Here is a 17,590-nt window from a genome sequence, read left to right as displayed (position 1 = left end):
TGACATCAAATTAATATTCATTTCACAGCAGGCATGGTAAAAGAAACAAAACTGTTTTTAATTTTTTTATAGTAAAAATAAGAAAAAATAAAGTTGAAAATTAAGGAAAAATTAAAAGAATCCCACTAAATATGGTCTAACTTAATCAAATAATTTGAAGCTACTGTATCCTAATTAGGTGTAGTGAACCGATCCACTGAAGTGAGACCCATTTCCGAAAGGCAAAGAAATGAAGAATCATTGACCAACGCGAACATGGGCGGAAGGGAGGAACGCCTTCCCCAAGCGGCTTGTACGGATGGCAATCAACTCTTCCTTATACGGCAAATACGACCTTCTCTTATCCAATCTTTTCAAGTACAAATCCTCCTGCGCCGCCACGGTCGCCTTATCCTTCTTCGCCGGCGCAGCCAGGAACATCGAAGGCTCCTTTCCGTCGCTGTTGCTACGCCGGAGAAAATTCAGAAGCTTCCACCGCTTCGAAGACGGCGATGATCCTGTCGAATTGCTCTTCTTGCACCTGCTCGGGGAAGCTTGCGGCGAATTCGGAGTCCAAACACAGTACGTCCCCGGCGGAATTCCCTCCAAATCATCATCCGATGATGACGACGATGACGATAGCGACGGCGGTTGATGGCTCTCATTCCGGAGACCCTCGCCAGCGGCAATCAATATCCTCCTTATCGGTAACCGAAGCTCCGCCTCGGTACTCCGGTGCTCCTTTAAAAGGTCGCGGTTGAAAAGCGGAAAAACGGTGTCGTTGAAAGAAAAGTCATGGTCGTTATTGTGGCCAGCTTTTCGAAACGCGGCGAACTCGAAATCGGAGTCATCGTTTTGAGCAAGGTAGTGGACTCGTCCAACTTTTTCAGCGATACTTGCGAATTGATCGGCGGAGTAGCTGCTGAAGCTTGGTGACACAAACGAGTCCGAGTGTTGTTCTTCCTTCTGCTTCTGCATTTTACCGTTTTATTTTTCCTTCAATTTCACAGTTGCTTCGTGAAGTAGTACTGTAGTAATAGTAATTTTGCTTCTTTCTTAACGTTCGCTTTTTGGTGGGTTTGGGAATGATAAGCGCCAAGAATGTGTGTGGACTACTGGACTTCTGCGTATTTATAGGAAGGAGCTAGAGGAATGAGAAATTGAGAACGGAATAACGCACGCTGTACGTCTAAAGTTTGTTCGTAACGCATTACTTACACTTCCGCTCTCTTTCCTGGATTATCAATTTACAAAAATGACATTTTGTGGAAAAAAATTTTTTAAACAGTTTTGACAATTATTTAAAAAAATAACGAGTTCTTAATAAAAAATATATTTTTGTTTTTTGATTTTTATTTTTGTAAAATTGTTTAATTTTTTTAATATTTTTTTATATTAAGTATTAACAGAATCCGTTTCCATATCAAATTAAACGGTTGATTTATTCATTAAAAATTAATTAAAATTAATAATTTTTTTATTAAAAGTTTTTATTATTTTTTCTTCTTTCCCACGTTTGGCACTTCTTCTTGCTTACGTATGTAGCTACGTAGTGGCTTTTTTTCCCCTTTATATGATGTTTGTGATGAGTTCTGTTATTTAAAATATTGTATTTTAATATTGGACTAAGAGGAGTGTATCCTATAAATAGTCTATTATGTGTGTTGTACCAAGTTGTGTTGGCCCAACAACTTTGATTTTCTAAATTCATTAGAATAACTATATTTTTATAATTTTTAAAAAATAAAAAGAAAAACTGCAACGTTATTTTTTATTTTTAATAATTTAAAAAAATAAAAAAAATTGACAATGCCGTTTAGCATTGTCAAAATTAAAAAAAAATTAATGAAAAGAAAAATGATTTTCCTTTTTAAATTAATTAAAAAAATAAATAAAATATTAGTACCGCTTTGTGTATTTTAAAAAGTAATTTTTTTATAATAGAATAAAAATCACATGAAATTAAATAATCTAATGTAATATACATTTTTGACCGATATTAAAAAAAAATTTAGCCTTGTTTTTAACCAAATTATTGGATCATTGAATCACCATTTTAAACTATAAGCCATTCATTGAATAGTTAGTTTAAATTTTAGTTAAATATATAAATACATAATATATAAGAAGGATAAATTGATTACAAGAACACCTGAAACGTATTTTTGAGTTATTATCCCATTTTAAAAGATGCAAAATTTTGGTTTAAATATAGTATAAATAAGTGATATATCATTAAAAGATTAAATATTTTTTATTTTTTATGATATCTCATAATATGATAAGTTAAGAATTAAATTACTGCAAATTTAGTCTTTATTTAAGAATTTATTAACTAATAAATTATTATATGCATAAGATAAAATTCGAACTCCAGACATTTGCTTAAATAAATTAGGAAGCTAACTACTAAATCAATTCAATTTGATTAAAGATCTTAGAAATATAATATTCAAATCAATAGATTTTTTTTTTGTCTCAAAAAGTGAGTATGTTAATCAAGTTAAATTGTTTGAAAAATGTGTTTTTTTTCTCTCTCCTCCATCGTAAATACACAAGTTACCAAATTTGTATAAAACAGTGTACCAAATTTGTATAAAATACCCCATGCTACAAACAACACGACCATGGGTGTGCCAAGGGTGACTCATTGCATTTGGGGACTCGGCAACTATTGTGCCCATCAAAATTTGGTCGGTATAATATTCTCTTAGTTAAAATAACTATTAAAATCGTTTTTAATTTTTGAATATACTGACAAAAATATCTTTTATTTTTAATGTATTAAATATATTTTTTTAAAAATATTTTAAAAATTAAATTTTGATATGATTTTTTTTATAAATATGATTAAAAAATGAAATATTTTTATTTTTTAAAATTTAATAATTTTATATCAAGTGAGTTTTTTTTATCGATGGACAAAAATACTTTTAACAAAATAAAAACAAATTAGGAATAGAATTTTAGTCCAATTTTTTTATATACTTTATAAATAATTATCTAAATATTCATACACAATTTTAGATCATATGCATAAATAATTTGTTAAATACAAAATTTAAAATTATTCTCATCAGCATTTTTAAAAATTAAGGACGCTTTTGATTGCTTACTCATTAACTTATATTGAAAATTTTGAAACTGTATGTTATATTACAAATTGATTATGCAACATGTTTTGTTGTCAATTATGTGTAGACCAAAGACTTAGAACGTGAGTCAAATGTCTAGAAGTCATTAGATATCTCTCCACCAAAAAGGAGATAAGGACTTTGTGCGTAGATGAGCGTTTGGAAAAGGTTTATACGTAAGTTTTGATATTTTTAAAAGATATTTTAATTAAATTTATTTCAATTCATAATAAAATCTATTTTAGTCTATTTCAGAAACCATTAAGCAACAGGACAAAAATTTTTGTAAGAAAAGTCAAATGTAACATGTGATTGATTGATTTTTTTGCTATTATTTAAAATACGTGGTTGGAATGAAATGCCATGAATTTCAGAAATTAATAAACATGCGTTGCAAAAATTATTGCCAAGTTAATTAGGAGTTACAAAGAGTAGGTTAACTTTGTTTCGTCTAGTTGTTGATGACAATATCGAAAATAACTACGATTTTTATTTAGTGTTTGTATTGTAATTATGGATTTTTTAAATGATTCACCTTATTGTTTTGAGCTTTTTATTTAATAAAAAAATTAATTGCCTAGGATATGTTTACACAAAACATGGAGGTTAGGACCTAGTAATCCGACGAGCCAAAATGTTGAGAATGGTAATGATTTGAACATTTTTGTTCAATTGAATATTATAGTACTGTTTGGCTAAAGCCTCTCGGACAACCGTACAAGAATCACATATACATGGAAGTATGGAAGCTAAGGAACTTTCATTGCCAATACTATTAAGAAAAAAATATATACTTTACCTATAAGACAACTTTGAATTGAAAAGTCTTTCGAGGTTCAATCTTTATTCATGTGTCCTCTATTTCTAGAATATCAATTATGCTCTTTAACCAAACATGTGGGACTTTCTAAGAATACACATACCATGGCGCCAGGCATGACGCTATGCTCATAGTGAGGTCAGAGAGAGAGGTATGAAGATTGGACTTAGATTAAATAAACCCGAAATCAAAACCTTGTTTCCGAAGACATCATTAATTAAAGATAACTGAATAATGCAACGAGATATCAACTTGGCCAGGAAGCAAGAGGAGACCTCAACCAATGGTCAATAAGCATTGAACAAAATATTTTATACTTTCAAGACTGCGATAATAATTGTTAAAATGTAATTTATAATTAGATATATTTTAACATAATTTATGTCTAAATATGCATTGAGTTTTAAATATTTTAAACATTTTTAAAGTGATAATAATAATTGATGACGGAAGTAGTATGGTGTTTGAAGACTCCATCTAACTACATCAACAACTATAATAGAAAAGAAAAAGAAGAGATATATATACATAAGTACATACATACTTATTATATATGTATTCTTTGTTTTGTAGTTGTGGAGGTAGTTATTATTTAGCTAATAAATTATAATTTAAATGGTATAACTTTTGTATATTTATTTAAGAGATTGTCAGTTTAAATTTTTCTATTTTTGATAAAAAAAGTAATTATTATTTAGATTTTTTAAAGTGTTTAGTTAATATATGTTTTAAAGATATATGTTAAAGTTATTAATAAAAAATTAGTATAAAAAATACAAAATTTTATTTTTAATAGAAATGTTGTGTTTTAAAATTTTTTTATTAATTATAATTTTAATTTGTATCCAAAAATTACATAAAATTCTTTTCTAAATTAACAATTTTGTTTATGAAACGTGCTAGTGGAAATTTAACACAATAAATAATTTGTTAAGGAAATCGTCACTGATTAGACTTGTTATGTACTATCAATTAATTACACTTGTTATTTACTATATCAAATTATCAATTAATTTGTTCGTAACCGATGATTCTATCATATTGCTAATAATTGCACTTGTTATTTAGTGTATATATATACTCTGAATTGTTATTGAGACGCAAAGACACAGACTGATTCATTTTTCACATTATTTTTTAATTTTTATTTTTCGTTATATGTAGTTGAAATTTAGCCTATAATTTTTTAATATTAAATATTTAAGATAATTTACATAAATAAATCAAATTGATTTTTAATTTACGCAATTATAACTTTCTGAAACAGTGAGTTAATAGTCATTTCTGACCATGAAAAGATTGGGATACTGACAAAAAAAAATTGAAATTAAAGTTATACCATAAAAGATAAATTTATTCGACAAAAATAATCAATAATTAAATTTTTGTTACTAATTATGTAAATATTTCTCTCCTATCCTAAATTGATGCATCCCCTTTCTCTTCCTACAACCCACTCGCAGACTCAGGTATAAGGTTGAACATGGCAGCGCGTGGCTTTCCTTTGAGCTTCAGGGACTCCAAGTGGGAGAAGCGGCGGCGGAGCCTGTCCAATGACGTGGTATAGCAGAGGGCGATGGTCAAGTGCTTTCGAGTCAATAAATCCAGCTCGTACCACCGCCGGCATACTTGCGACACGGCATAGCGATCCTTCAGCTCGTGGATGTACGACATAACTATGTCCAACACCACGTCTGACAGGCTCGTACTTATCATCGCCTCCATCCTCTTCAATTCTTGTTGCTCCCTCCACCGCCGTCGCCCGATCAACACCATCAAGCGTAGACGGCCAATTTTTTAATGTGTTGGAAGATCTCGACTTATTGGACGCAGATCGATGTGGGGTAGACAGAAATAAAAGAAAAAAAAGTTCACGGGATTCACAAGATTTTTCTAATCTGTTTTTTTTAATTTAAGTTTTTGGTTGTATTATTGAGCTATGGGAATTGGAGAAGTTGAAACAGTTAAAACTTAAACCTTTTGAGAATGTGAAAGCATGGAAGCATGGGAATAGAGTGCTGTAAAATGGGTTTAGGATGTGGAAGAAGGAGGAGAGAAAGGGAATGAATGGATTTAGGGTAGTTAAGGTTATTTACAGAATTAGTAACAAAAATTTAGCGATCGGTTATTTTTGTCGAACAAAACTTATCTTATATGAGTATAACTTTAGTTTTAATTTTTCATGGTTAGTTTTCTCAGCATTCGAATCTTTCATGGTCAGAAATAGCTATTTACTCCTGGAACATGTTATATTTTTGTCCTGTTTTAAATCTATATAAACCGCTACAGAGTGTAGCGATTTATAATTTGCACGTAATCCGCTACAGAGTAGCACGAATTACATTAAAATTCGTACAATGCAGAAACCGCTATAGAGTGTCACGATTTCTGAAGGAACTGGGCTATGCATAAACCGCTATAGGATCCAGCAGTTTATGAGAAAAAAAAGGGTAGTATAATCCGCTACACTCTGTAGCAGATTATGTATATGTGAATTCTCTATATATACTAGTGGAAGGTAATTACGAAGAAGTAGAGTGTCATTTTCACAATGGATAGTGAGGAGAGTTTTCCTGTTCTAGTGCATTGCTCTAGAAAAATTCAAAAAAATAAAAGGCACAGTGTTAAGTTTACTGATAGAGAACCACTTAGTGTCTTTATCCGGTCATTGAATACCTTGTCAAAGTTAAAAATAAGTATATTGAAAAAGCTTGAGGTGTGTGGAATCAAGTGGGTGAAGAAGTTGTTTTACAAGATCCCTATTGCTGTTGTGTCAACTGGTGTGAAGTATGATACATTTGTGATATGGTCCGATGAAGATATGCAGGTTTTGTTTCATTGTCGGCGAAGGTTTTCAGAAGTGTCTATACACGTGTTGTATGCCAGTTAGAAGATGGTGTCGACAGTTCTGGGGCATCAGCTCCGAATCCTCAGTTGACTTTGTTGGGGTGCTTCTACCTCGATGCCTGTGGTTGCACCTGCTTGTCCGTTGGTTGAACCTCCATCTATTGTAGTTGGGATGCTTAGTTCACCTTGTCTGATTCCTAATTTTGCAGGTAGAATGAACCAAATTGAGTTAAAAATATAATGCGAGAGGATAATTCGGATGAAGAGCCTGTTGACATACTTGAGGACAGTGATGAGGATACTCGGAGTAATCCACTTATACAGCATGGCCCATCAAGTTTCGGCACACAACAACATCCTCCACATTTCTCAACCTTGAACTTGGAAGCCATCGGCTAACAGCCGGACATAGATCCTGCCTTTAGGGGGTCAAAGATTACATGATGAAATCGATCCTACGGAATTTAAAATTGGTCAATTTTTGCAGAATAAAGAGAAAGTTGTGTTGAGTGTAAAGGATTATAGCATCTGTCATGGAGTTGAGTATAGGGTATTAGAGTCAGATCATCTTAAATACCATGGGAGATGCAAGGAGTTCAGTAAAAGTTGCACGTGGTTGATTCGCACCACACTTTGGCAACAAAAGGGTATCTGGGAGGTTAGAAGGTACAACGGACCTCACACTTTCTTGGCTACATCAATTTCAAGCGATCACCGGCAGTTTGATTATCATGTCATTTGTGTGAGGATCTTTCCATTGGTTAGAGCCGATGTTGCGGTTACGATAAAGGTGTTGCATCAAGCTACAGAAGCAATCTATGGATTCAGGCCTACTTACAGGAAGGTTTGACTGACAAAGCAGAAGGCAATAACACATATCTATGGAGATTAGGAAGAGTCATATGGCGATTTGCCCCATCGGATGCCTAGTGTGCAGTCCACCATGGAAGGAACCATTACAATGTTGAAGACTTCTCTGGTTAGAGTTGGTGATCAGGATGATGAATCTACCGTGTACTTTTATCATTTTTTCTGGACATTTACTCCTTGTATTGAGGCATTTTAACATTGCAAGCCACTGGTCAACATCGATGGTACTCACTTGTATGGCAAGTATGGAGGTACTTTGCTTTTGGCTATCGCGCAAGATGAAAAGTCGAATATCTTGCCCATTGCATTTGCACTTGTGGAAGGGGAGAATGCGGAGTCTTGGTCCTTTTTCTTGACCAACTTGCGATAATATGTGACTCCACAAGAGGGTATTCTAATGATCTCTGACAGGCACAATGGCATCAAGGCTGCAATGGAGGCACGTGATAATGGTTGGCTACCTCCTCATGCATATCGAGCATTTTGCATTCGTCATGTTGCAGCTAATTTTTCCCTCAGTTTCAAGAGGTAGGATGGAAAAGGTTACTTGTGAATGCTGCTTATGCAAAGACTGAGACAGAGTATGGCTACTGGTTTGATATTATGAGGACTGAAAATCTGGCTATGTATGATTGGAAAAACAAAATAGAATACGATAAGTGGATCCAGCACCAGGATGGTGGCAGTTGCTTCGGCCACATAACCACTAATACATCTGAGTATGTTAATTCTATTCTGAAGGGCACAAGGAATCTTTCAATCACTTCGTTGGTAAAGTCTATATACGGATGGCTTGCAGAGCTGTTTATGATTCGAGGATGGCAGTGGCACAATTGGGGATTGGGCATCAGTTTTGCCAAGCACTGGAAAAAGCAATAGAGCACAACTTGAGAGATTCTAGATGCTTCTGTGACTCTGTTTGACAGGAATCAGTCCGAGTATACTGTGGCCGAAACGACTCATACTGATAACTTTTGGCTGGGTACATATCGAGTTTTACTTAGGGATCGTACCTGTGACTGTGGCTACTTTTAGGCTCTCCATTACCCATGTTGCCATGCGATTGCATGCTGTGCTCAGTCGTGACTGAACTGGGCTACATATGTTGATAATGTTTGCAACATGACTAAGGTGTTCAATGTATACCGGATGGAGTTTGCACTGCCTATTCCAGAAGGACTTTGGCCGTCGTAATACCATGGATGAGGCCGATCCTACCAGACTAAAGCATTGTGGCCTCTGTAGACAGCTCGGGCACACTCGCAGGAATTGCCCGCAGCGAGCCTCCATGGCCAGAGATGATGCGTAGATGTTATGATGTCTTTTTTTTAGTTTATGTTGTTCTTGTTGTTGCCGTTATGTCTTCATTCAAGGTATTGTGGAATATTGTATTGGTTTAAAAATCATGTATGGATTCATGTATTTCTCCATGGACTTGATCCTTGGGTTTTTTCTCTATTTGATTCATTTTAGATTGAAAAAAAAGATACAACAAAAGTGACCATAAAAAGCGTACATTTAAACACAAATATAAAAGGCATACATATAAATAAAAACAGTCATACAAATAAACATACATAAGCTAGGTACATATAAATAAAAATAGTCATACAAATAAAAATACAGTCATACATAATAATAATGCTACTGATCATCGCCATTGTCATGGTCAACATCCCCAAATGCACTAAGTAAATAAGATCATGTGCCACCCCTAGCAAAATACTTCACTCTAGTGGCTCTGCTCTGCTAGAACATCAGTCAATGAGGCCACTCCAAATGTAGATGGATGCGTCCCTCCCATGGTGAACCAGTGTCATATAAACTACATGCAGGCTCATTGAGGTCGACCACGAACTATGCCTGGTAGCCTGGAATCTGATCCTGAACCTGCGGCATCTGGAGCTGGTAATCTGGTATCTATACATGGACCTCTGGCATCTGAGGCATGTAGTGCTGACCATCATCATCCCGTGTCATGGTCGTGAACTCTGGGTAGAATTGTGAACTTCCCATCTGATCGTCAATGTCCTTGGTTATCGTAGTGGTAGAAAAATCAGTGTCCATCTAGGTGCTGACATCCTATAATATCTGATAGCTCGAATCAATAGTAAATGTACCTCTGCCAATACTAGTCTCCAAATCTCAACCCTCCGATAATACGCTTAGTTCATTAAATGATACCTGGATGCCAATGGAAAAGTAAAATCATCAAACCTATACTGCCTCAACGTGGAAAACCACCAGAAGATCCAAGATTGTAATAGGTGAAGAGGATCAGCCAAGTTGGTGACATTTTGTTGGCCACCCACACATGCATTTATACAACCATGCCAACGCAACAGCACCCCAGCTATAACTGGCCATCTCGTCAAGCTACGTCACAAATGGCAACCACCGAAGGTGAACTTGATTCGCACTCTTGTCACCAAACAGCTGGGTAGATAGTAGTATCATGATGTATGCACATGCGTATATGCGAACAGTATTATCACTTGCATCGGCTGGTAGCACCTGAAACTTCTCATGGAACCATGTGAAATGGACTGTCATCTTCTTGATTTTAGTCAATAACAACTTGCCCAATAACTCCTAAAACCACTCCTAAGCTAGTCTGCCATCCTCCATAAAGTGCTCGAAATCAATGAGGCACCCACTAACAACCTTTCCATCCATGGGCAACCCTAGCTAATATGCCACATCCTGTAGCGTGATGGTGCACTCTCCGAATGGCATGTGAAACGTGTGCATCTCAGGATGCAACCTCTCAATGAATGCACTCACTATAGGCTCATCTGACCAGAACCAACGAGTGTTCAGCCTAGACAAGTGATACAAACCAGCCCTTCTCAACTAAGGTATGATCTGCTCATGTAGAGACATATTTTGCATCATATGATAAAAATAATCACACCTTAATTAAATATATTCTAATTCGGTGCAAAAACTACATAGTGTTATCAATCCAATCTTTTAGAAGTGAGAATAAAAAACATAAAAATTCTAATATGCTAAAACCTAATCAATGAATTATTGATAAAAAAAATAATAATCTTGTTTGATTTGGAAGAATGAAGACCAAGGTTGTGAGAATCAGACCGATCAATGAACCGATAAGGTAACTAGTTCACTAGTTCAATGATTTAACTGGAGTTCAACTGATTTAAATAAATTTTAAATAAAATTATTAGAAAATCAAGTTATAATTTCAAATATTTAAATTCAATAATTTTTAACCTAATAAAATTCAAAATTTCACTATTTTAAATAATAAATTATCCATAATTTATCAATAAAAATTCATAAACAACTTCAAACATCAAAATTTATAACTAAATAGATCAAAACACAAACATATAATGTTCTACTAACAAAAAAATATTGAATAACAGTTTTTAATTAAACAAAACTCTAATCATAAAAAATTGTAATCATCATTAAGTAGTATCAAAATTTTCATCGTAGATAGAGTTTTCAAAGCACAGAAGTGCCACAAAAAAAAAGTCCCATTTAAAGACTCACAACATCAGACATGTGAAGGTACCAAACTCAAGGTTGTTATAAACAAGAGACCAAACTAAAGAAAGTATTTTGTGTATATTCAATCTGATCAAAAGTACAATATACAAGGGGTATTTATAGGTGCTAAATGAATCAAAGTAAGAAAGACATAGAATCCTACAATTAATATACAGATATGCTATATAAATATAAACGATACTAATCGATCTAAATTGATTCTAATGATTCTCTAACATCCCCCCCTCAAACTCAAGTGGGAGCTAAGGATACCAGCTTGAGTTTGGATAACAAAGTTCGGAAATGAGTCGGGTGATGAGCTTTCGTGAAGATATCAGCAATCTGATACAGTGTTCCAATAGTAATGAAACAAACAGCATCAATAAGGATACGTTGCCAAACAAAGTGACAATCAATTTCAATGTGTTTGGTGCGTTCATGAAACACATCATTATGTGCAATCTGAATAGCACTGTGGTTATCACAAAAAACATCAGTAGGAGATGATTGAGGAGCACCCAGATCTTCGAGAAGCCAACGAACCGAGATAACCTCAGCAGTGGTGTCAGCGAAGGCATAATATTCAGCTTCTGTGCTTGAGCGAGCAGTGAACGTTTGCTTCTTAGCACGCCAAGAAATGAGAGTGTCGCCAAGAAACAAACAGTAACCAGTAGTAGAACGACAATCAGTGGGATCACTAGTCCAATTAGCATCGGAGTAAGCCTGAAGAGACAAAGAGGAATGGCCAGAAAAATAAAGGCTATGACATAGAGTGCCTTTGATGTAGCAAAGAATGCGAAGAACTACCACATAGTGAGTAATACGAGGAGTTGACAAGAACTGGCTAAGTACATGAACCGGATAGGCGATGTCTGGTCGGGTGACAGTCAAGTAGATGAGACCCCCAACTAACTGGCGATAGAGAGTCAGATTATCCAAAACAGTGCCATCCATCGGGATAAATCGAACATTAGGCTCAAGAGGGGTAAACTCAGTGCGACTATCTGTAATCCCAGCGCGAGCAAGAAGATCTGAAGCATACTTAGCCTGAGATAGATAGATGCTATCATCGGTGGAAATGACCTCGAGGCCAAGAAAATAGCTGAGAGAACCAAGATCTTTCATCTCAAAGGTACGGTGAAGTGAGGGCTTGAGATCAGAGATACCATCAACATCATCTCCAGTAATGATCATGTCATCAACATACAAAAGTAGAAGAACAACTCCACGCTCGCTTTTATGAATGAAGAGGGCATTCTCATGAGGGCTAGAAGTAAAACCAAGACTGCATATGGTAGTGCTGAACTTGTCAAAGCATTCACGAGGAGCTTGCTTAAGTTCATAAAGTGCCTTGCGAAGGAGACAAACCTTACTAGCAGGACAAGGATATTCCGGAGGTGGTTTCATATAGACTTTCTTTTTTAAATCCCCATTAAGAAATGCATTCTTCACATCCATCTGACTGAGAGACCATTTTTTAACCGCGGCAATGGCAAGAAGAGCTCTAACAGACGTAAGACGAGCGACATGAGCAAAAGTCTCTTCATAATCAATACCATACTCTTGCGTACAACCTTGAGCAACCAAGCGGGCCTTATAATGATCAATAGAGCCATTAGAGCAAGTTTTGATCTTGTATACCCATCTACTGCCCACAACTTCTTGATCAGAATGAGGATCAACCAAATTCCAAGTGTGTGCTTTTTCAAGTACCTGTATTTCTTCCTGCATTGTTTGTTGCCAATTTGGATTTGTGGAGGCTTCTTTGAATGACTTAGGTTCATGTTGATGAAGGATAGTAGAAAAACAATGATAATCAAGAAGATAAGGAGGTTGATTCCTTACCCTAGAAGAACGGGCGGGAGGAGGAGGCATGACGGTAGGAGCAGGATCATTGTCCGGTCTGGAATCATCGGGAGATGGAGAAGGCGAAAGAATAGGAGGCTGTGGAGGGTCACTCGAGATAGAATCTGTAGAATCATCACTAGAAAAAAGATCAATATTGGGGTTAGTAAACAAAGGTGACTGAGTAGTACGAATTGACTCAAAGGATGAGAATCGAGAAAACATGTGATGCTCCCAGAAGACAACATGATGAGATATACGAATACAGTTAGAGAGAGGATCCCAACAATGATAACCCTTGTGTTCAGTGCCATAACCAAGGAAACAACACATACGAGCCCGAGGTTCAAGTTTACTATGTTCATGAGGCTGAAGAAGAACAAAACATACACAACTGAAAACTCGAAGAGGACTATAATCTGGGGAGGTATGACAAAGATGCTCAAAGGGAGTAACATTACCAAGAATATAAGAAGGGAACCTATTGATAACATGAACAACCGTAAGAACAGCTTCACCCCAAGTGCACTAAGGACACGAAGAAGAAAGGAGCATTGCATGGAAGGAGTCAAGAATGTAACGGTGTTTGCATTCAGCTCTACCATTTTGTTGAGACGTACCAGGACAAGAAAACTCAGACAAAGTACCCTGTTCTGTAAGAAAGATTTAGAGTTTGGAATCACAGTATTCCATAGCATTATCACGTTGGAAAACCTTAATGACCTTGAAAAACTGAGTTTTAATTATAGTAGCAAAGTTAATATAGATCTGAGGTAACTCATGGTGATTAGTCATCAAATAAACCCAAGTAAAATGGGAATAAACATCAATGAAAACGATAAAATGTCAAGCTCTGCCCATAGAGGCAGTGCGAGCGGGGCCATAAACATCAGAGTGAATGAGATCAAAAGGAGAGCAAGCAAGAGATGAATTATTGTGAAAAGATGGAGTAGGTTGTTTGGCAGTTTGGCAAGAAATGTAATCAAAAGATTCATTTGGAACCTGACCTAAAATACCATGAGACACAAGAGGACGTAGTTTTTCTAAGAAGGTGTGGGCAAGACATTGATGCCATAAGTGAAGGGTAGAGGGAGAAGAAGTAGCACAGAGATTTGGTATAAGAGAAATATGAAGATTCTCAAGTTCAAACAATCTTTCGACCTTACGTCCAATCCTGATGATTTGTCCCATCCGAAGATCCTGTACATGACTACCAGAAACAGAAAAAGTGACTTCAAAACCCAGATCAACAAGTTGACCAACAGAAATAAGATTAAAGTTTAATTTGGGAATATAATAAGTATCAGGAAGATTAAGAGTTGACTAGGATATAGAACCCTTGTCTGTTGCGTGCAAGAGGGAGCCATTTGTAGTATTGACAGAAGGTCCATTTGTAGTGGTAGGCAGAGACGAGAAAATATTATGCAATAGAGACATGTGATTAAAGCAACCCGAGTCAAAGTACCATTTAGAATTACCTGGATGGGTCGAAAAAGCAGCAGGGGTATTACCAGAAACGAAGAAAAGATGCTGAAGAAGAGATGCAATATCAGATAGAGAGACAGGAGATGGGTTGAGTGGATCAGGACATGGTGGGCGAGTAGGGCAGGCAGTAATTAAATGTCCCAAGAGCTTGTAGTAACGGCAGAACAGCTATGAACAATGGTAGCTAATATGACCTTTCTGGTGGCATGTGCGACATTCAACAAAAGGACAGTCGGAGAAGAGGTGCCCAGTACGGTTACAGTTTCAACAAAATTTACCCTTTCTGTCTGTGGCGGCAGAAACATCTGACTTTTCCATAATAGTAGTCACAGAGATTAAGGAGAGGAGAAAAAACTGCAAGTTTGGAGCAGAAAATGAGGAAACGGATGGCAAAATCGGAAAGAGCTCACCAAAAAATTTTAGGGAGGGTCCCACTGTTGGACACGTCAGCGGCCACGTCAGATGCCACGTCAGCTGCTTCATCAACAGAGCAAGACACGTGGCAACACGCGACAGGAGGAAGGAGACGCGTCAGCGCTGGCGCGAGCACGGAGCTGGCAGCGGGTCAGAGAATACGGGTCGGTTCAGGTCGAGTCGGACGCGGGCTATGTGGATCAGCGTGGGTGCTGGCGACGACACGTGGCGCTGTCTGGGAACGTTGATCCTTGGCGTGGATCCAACAGTTCTGGATGGCATCTGGGGAGAGAGAACCTGAAGCGGTGACCGGACTTCTGGCGGTGCGTGAGGGCGCGTCCGGCGGCGGTAGGCGGCGAGGTCGGTGGCATTCGAAAACTTGAAACGAGGAGAAGACGAAGGTGGCGATGGTGACGAACCAAGGCGTTGGGAAGAAGACGAAAACGGAGGACAAAGTACTGCCGGTGAAACAAGATAAAGGAGGTAGAAACTAATTGTTTCTGAAAAAAAATAACCTAAGCTCTTGATAGCATGTTATAAACAAGAGACCAGGGACAGAGCTACATTGTAGCAAAAGGGGGCAATGGCCCCCCCAAATTTTAATTTTTTACATGTAAATTATATGTAAATTTTAGTTTAATCCTCCTTAAAATTTTATTTTACTCTTATTTTATTATATAAATATTTTTGGCCCCCCTCTAATCTTTCATCTAGCTCCGCCCCTGAAGAGACCAAACTAAAGAAAGTATTTTGTGTATCTTCAGTCTGATCAAAAGTACAATATACAAGGGGTATTTATAGGTTCTAAATGAATCAAAGTAATAAAGGCATAGAATCCTACAATTAATATACAGATATGCTATATAAATATAAACGATACTAATCGATCAAAATTGATTTTAATGATTCTCTAACAAAGGTAACGGTGAACAGGGAGTTCAGTGATAAGTTAACAGGGAGCTCAATGACTACAACAGATTAGGCTAAGTTAATTGAGCAAGGGCTAACTAATTGCAGCTGGTTGCACCTGCTGTGCAATGGGCTTTGCTTCTTCAACATGCTTAACATCAACCCTGCTAACTAATATCTTAAAATTCAGTTTTGTAGTGTGGGTATCCTCATCTCACAGCATAAATTTTGGAGCCAAATTACTTCAGTATCGCTAGCACCCATCCTGTAGCAGCATCACAACCCCAGTCTAATCAACCACCTCCCACCTTTCCCACACCAACATCAACCTTGCTGCTGAGGCCTGAGACTTGATTTTTCTCTCTTTTCATTGACTTTGCCCTCTAATGTCTCAATAAGACATACCACATTAGAAAACTAGAAAACCAACAACAATATTATTCCAGAAAATAGCAGCAACATTATTTCAAAACTTAACAACTTAGGATAATAAAAAATTATCAAAATCGGTAATTCAAAAGTATTTAACTCAGCAAATCAAAATCACTAAAATATTAAAACCAGCAACTCAATCAGTATTATTAATAAAAGTACAAAAACAAGCAAAAATAAATTCAAGCAGCAGTGTTCACCGGAAGAAGGGGTTGTTGAGCTCGACAGTAACGGAGAGAGAGAGCTCGATGGCGACATGGAGAGAGATTGATGACGACAGAGAGAGAGAGATTGGTGGCAACAGAGAGAGAGAGAGAGGGGGGGAGAGAGAGAGAGAGAGAGAGAGAGAGCTCGACGGCAACAAAGGGAGAGACCAACGTTGACATTTATAAACGACGAGATCTCGATAAATTATGTATTTTTAGAAGAAAAATGGGACCGAAATAAAACAATTACCAATGAAATATTTGCATATAATGTGGCATTACATATCATACATGGAAGTAAGGATCTTGAACCAAGAATAGTCGAAAAATGTTGACAAAGGAATGATTGGCCGAAATAGAAAGAAGCAATAAAGGCTGAGTTAGACTCACTTACAAAATGTAAAGTCTTTGAACCTGTAATCCATACACCAGAAGATGTAAAACCTGTTGGATACAGATGGGTATTTGTGAGAAAATGAAATGAGAAAAATGAAGTTGTACGCTACAAAGCTCGACTTATGACGCAAAGTTTTTCACAAAGTTGTCCGCCATGATCCCACTTGAATATGGCCTCTCCAAAATTTCGAAATTTTCTCCCAGCCTTCATCAACATTTCTTATTATTCTGTTGGGATAAATTACAACAAAAAAGAATTGATTATTCTCCATGAGAAAAAAGTTGAAAGGTAAACAGAGAGAAAAGATTGAATTATGAATTGTGAGGGTATGGTTGAGTATGAAAAGATATATATAGAATTTTTCTTCAAGATATCTAGGATGTAGAGACACTTACACCATAAACACATATCTCGAGTGCTAAGACCCGCATTAGGTGTTTATATGTATCTAGGATACTAAGACCCTGTTCAGCGTTTACACGTATCTCGGATACTCAATATCTATTTTTCCGCTTAACAAGTATCACGAGTGTATCCTGGATACGTCAATTGTTGTTGCGTCACAGAACGGGGTCTGAACACCCGAAATTTGGCTATTTTTTAATTCCTTTTTTAGTATCTAAAATGTGATACATTGTGCTTTTAAATAATTACTTTATATTTTATGCATTCCCATAATTTTTATTTTTATTTAATTTAAATAAAAATCCAAGTGTTAATGCGTGGGTAAAAA

General features: G+C 36.3%; 1 protein-coding gene across 1 annotated transcript; it reads right to left on the bottom strand.

The window, feature by feature from the left end:
* Positions 1 to 1,092, bottom strand: LOC107494972 (uncharacterized). Its single transcript, XM_016116015.3, has one exon. It carries the CDS (start codon positions 955 to 957, stop codon positions 238 to 240), a length of 720 nt encoding a protein of 239 aa, XP_015971501.1. The 5' UTR covers positions 958 to 1,092; the 3' UTR covers positions 1 to 237.
* Positions 1,093 to 17,590: the final 16,498 nt, after the last annotated feature.

The sequence above is a fragment of the Arachis duranensis genome, chromosome 6 (genome assembly GCF_000817695.3).
Source record: "Arachis duranensis cultivar V14167 chromosome 6, aradu.V14167.gnm2.J7QH, whole genome shotgun sequence".
Classification (NCBI taxonomy): Eukaryota; Viridiplantae; Streptophyta; class Magnoliopsida; order Fabales; family Fabaceae; genus Arachis; species Arachis duranensis.
Note: the sequence above shows the minus strand (reverse complement) of the source record. Positions and strands in the feature narration are given on the sequence as shown.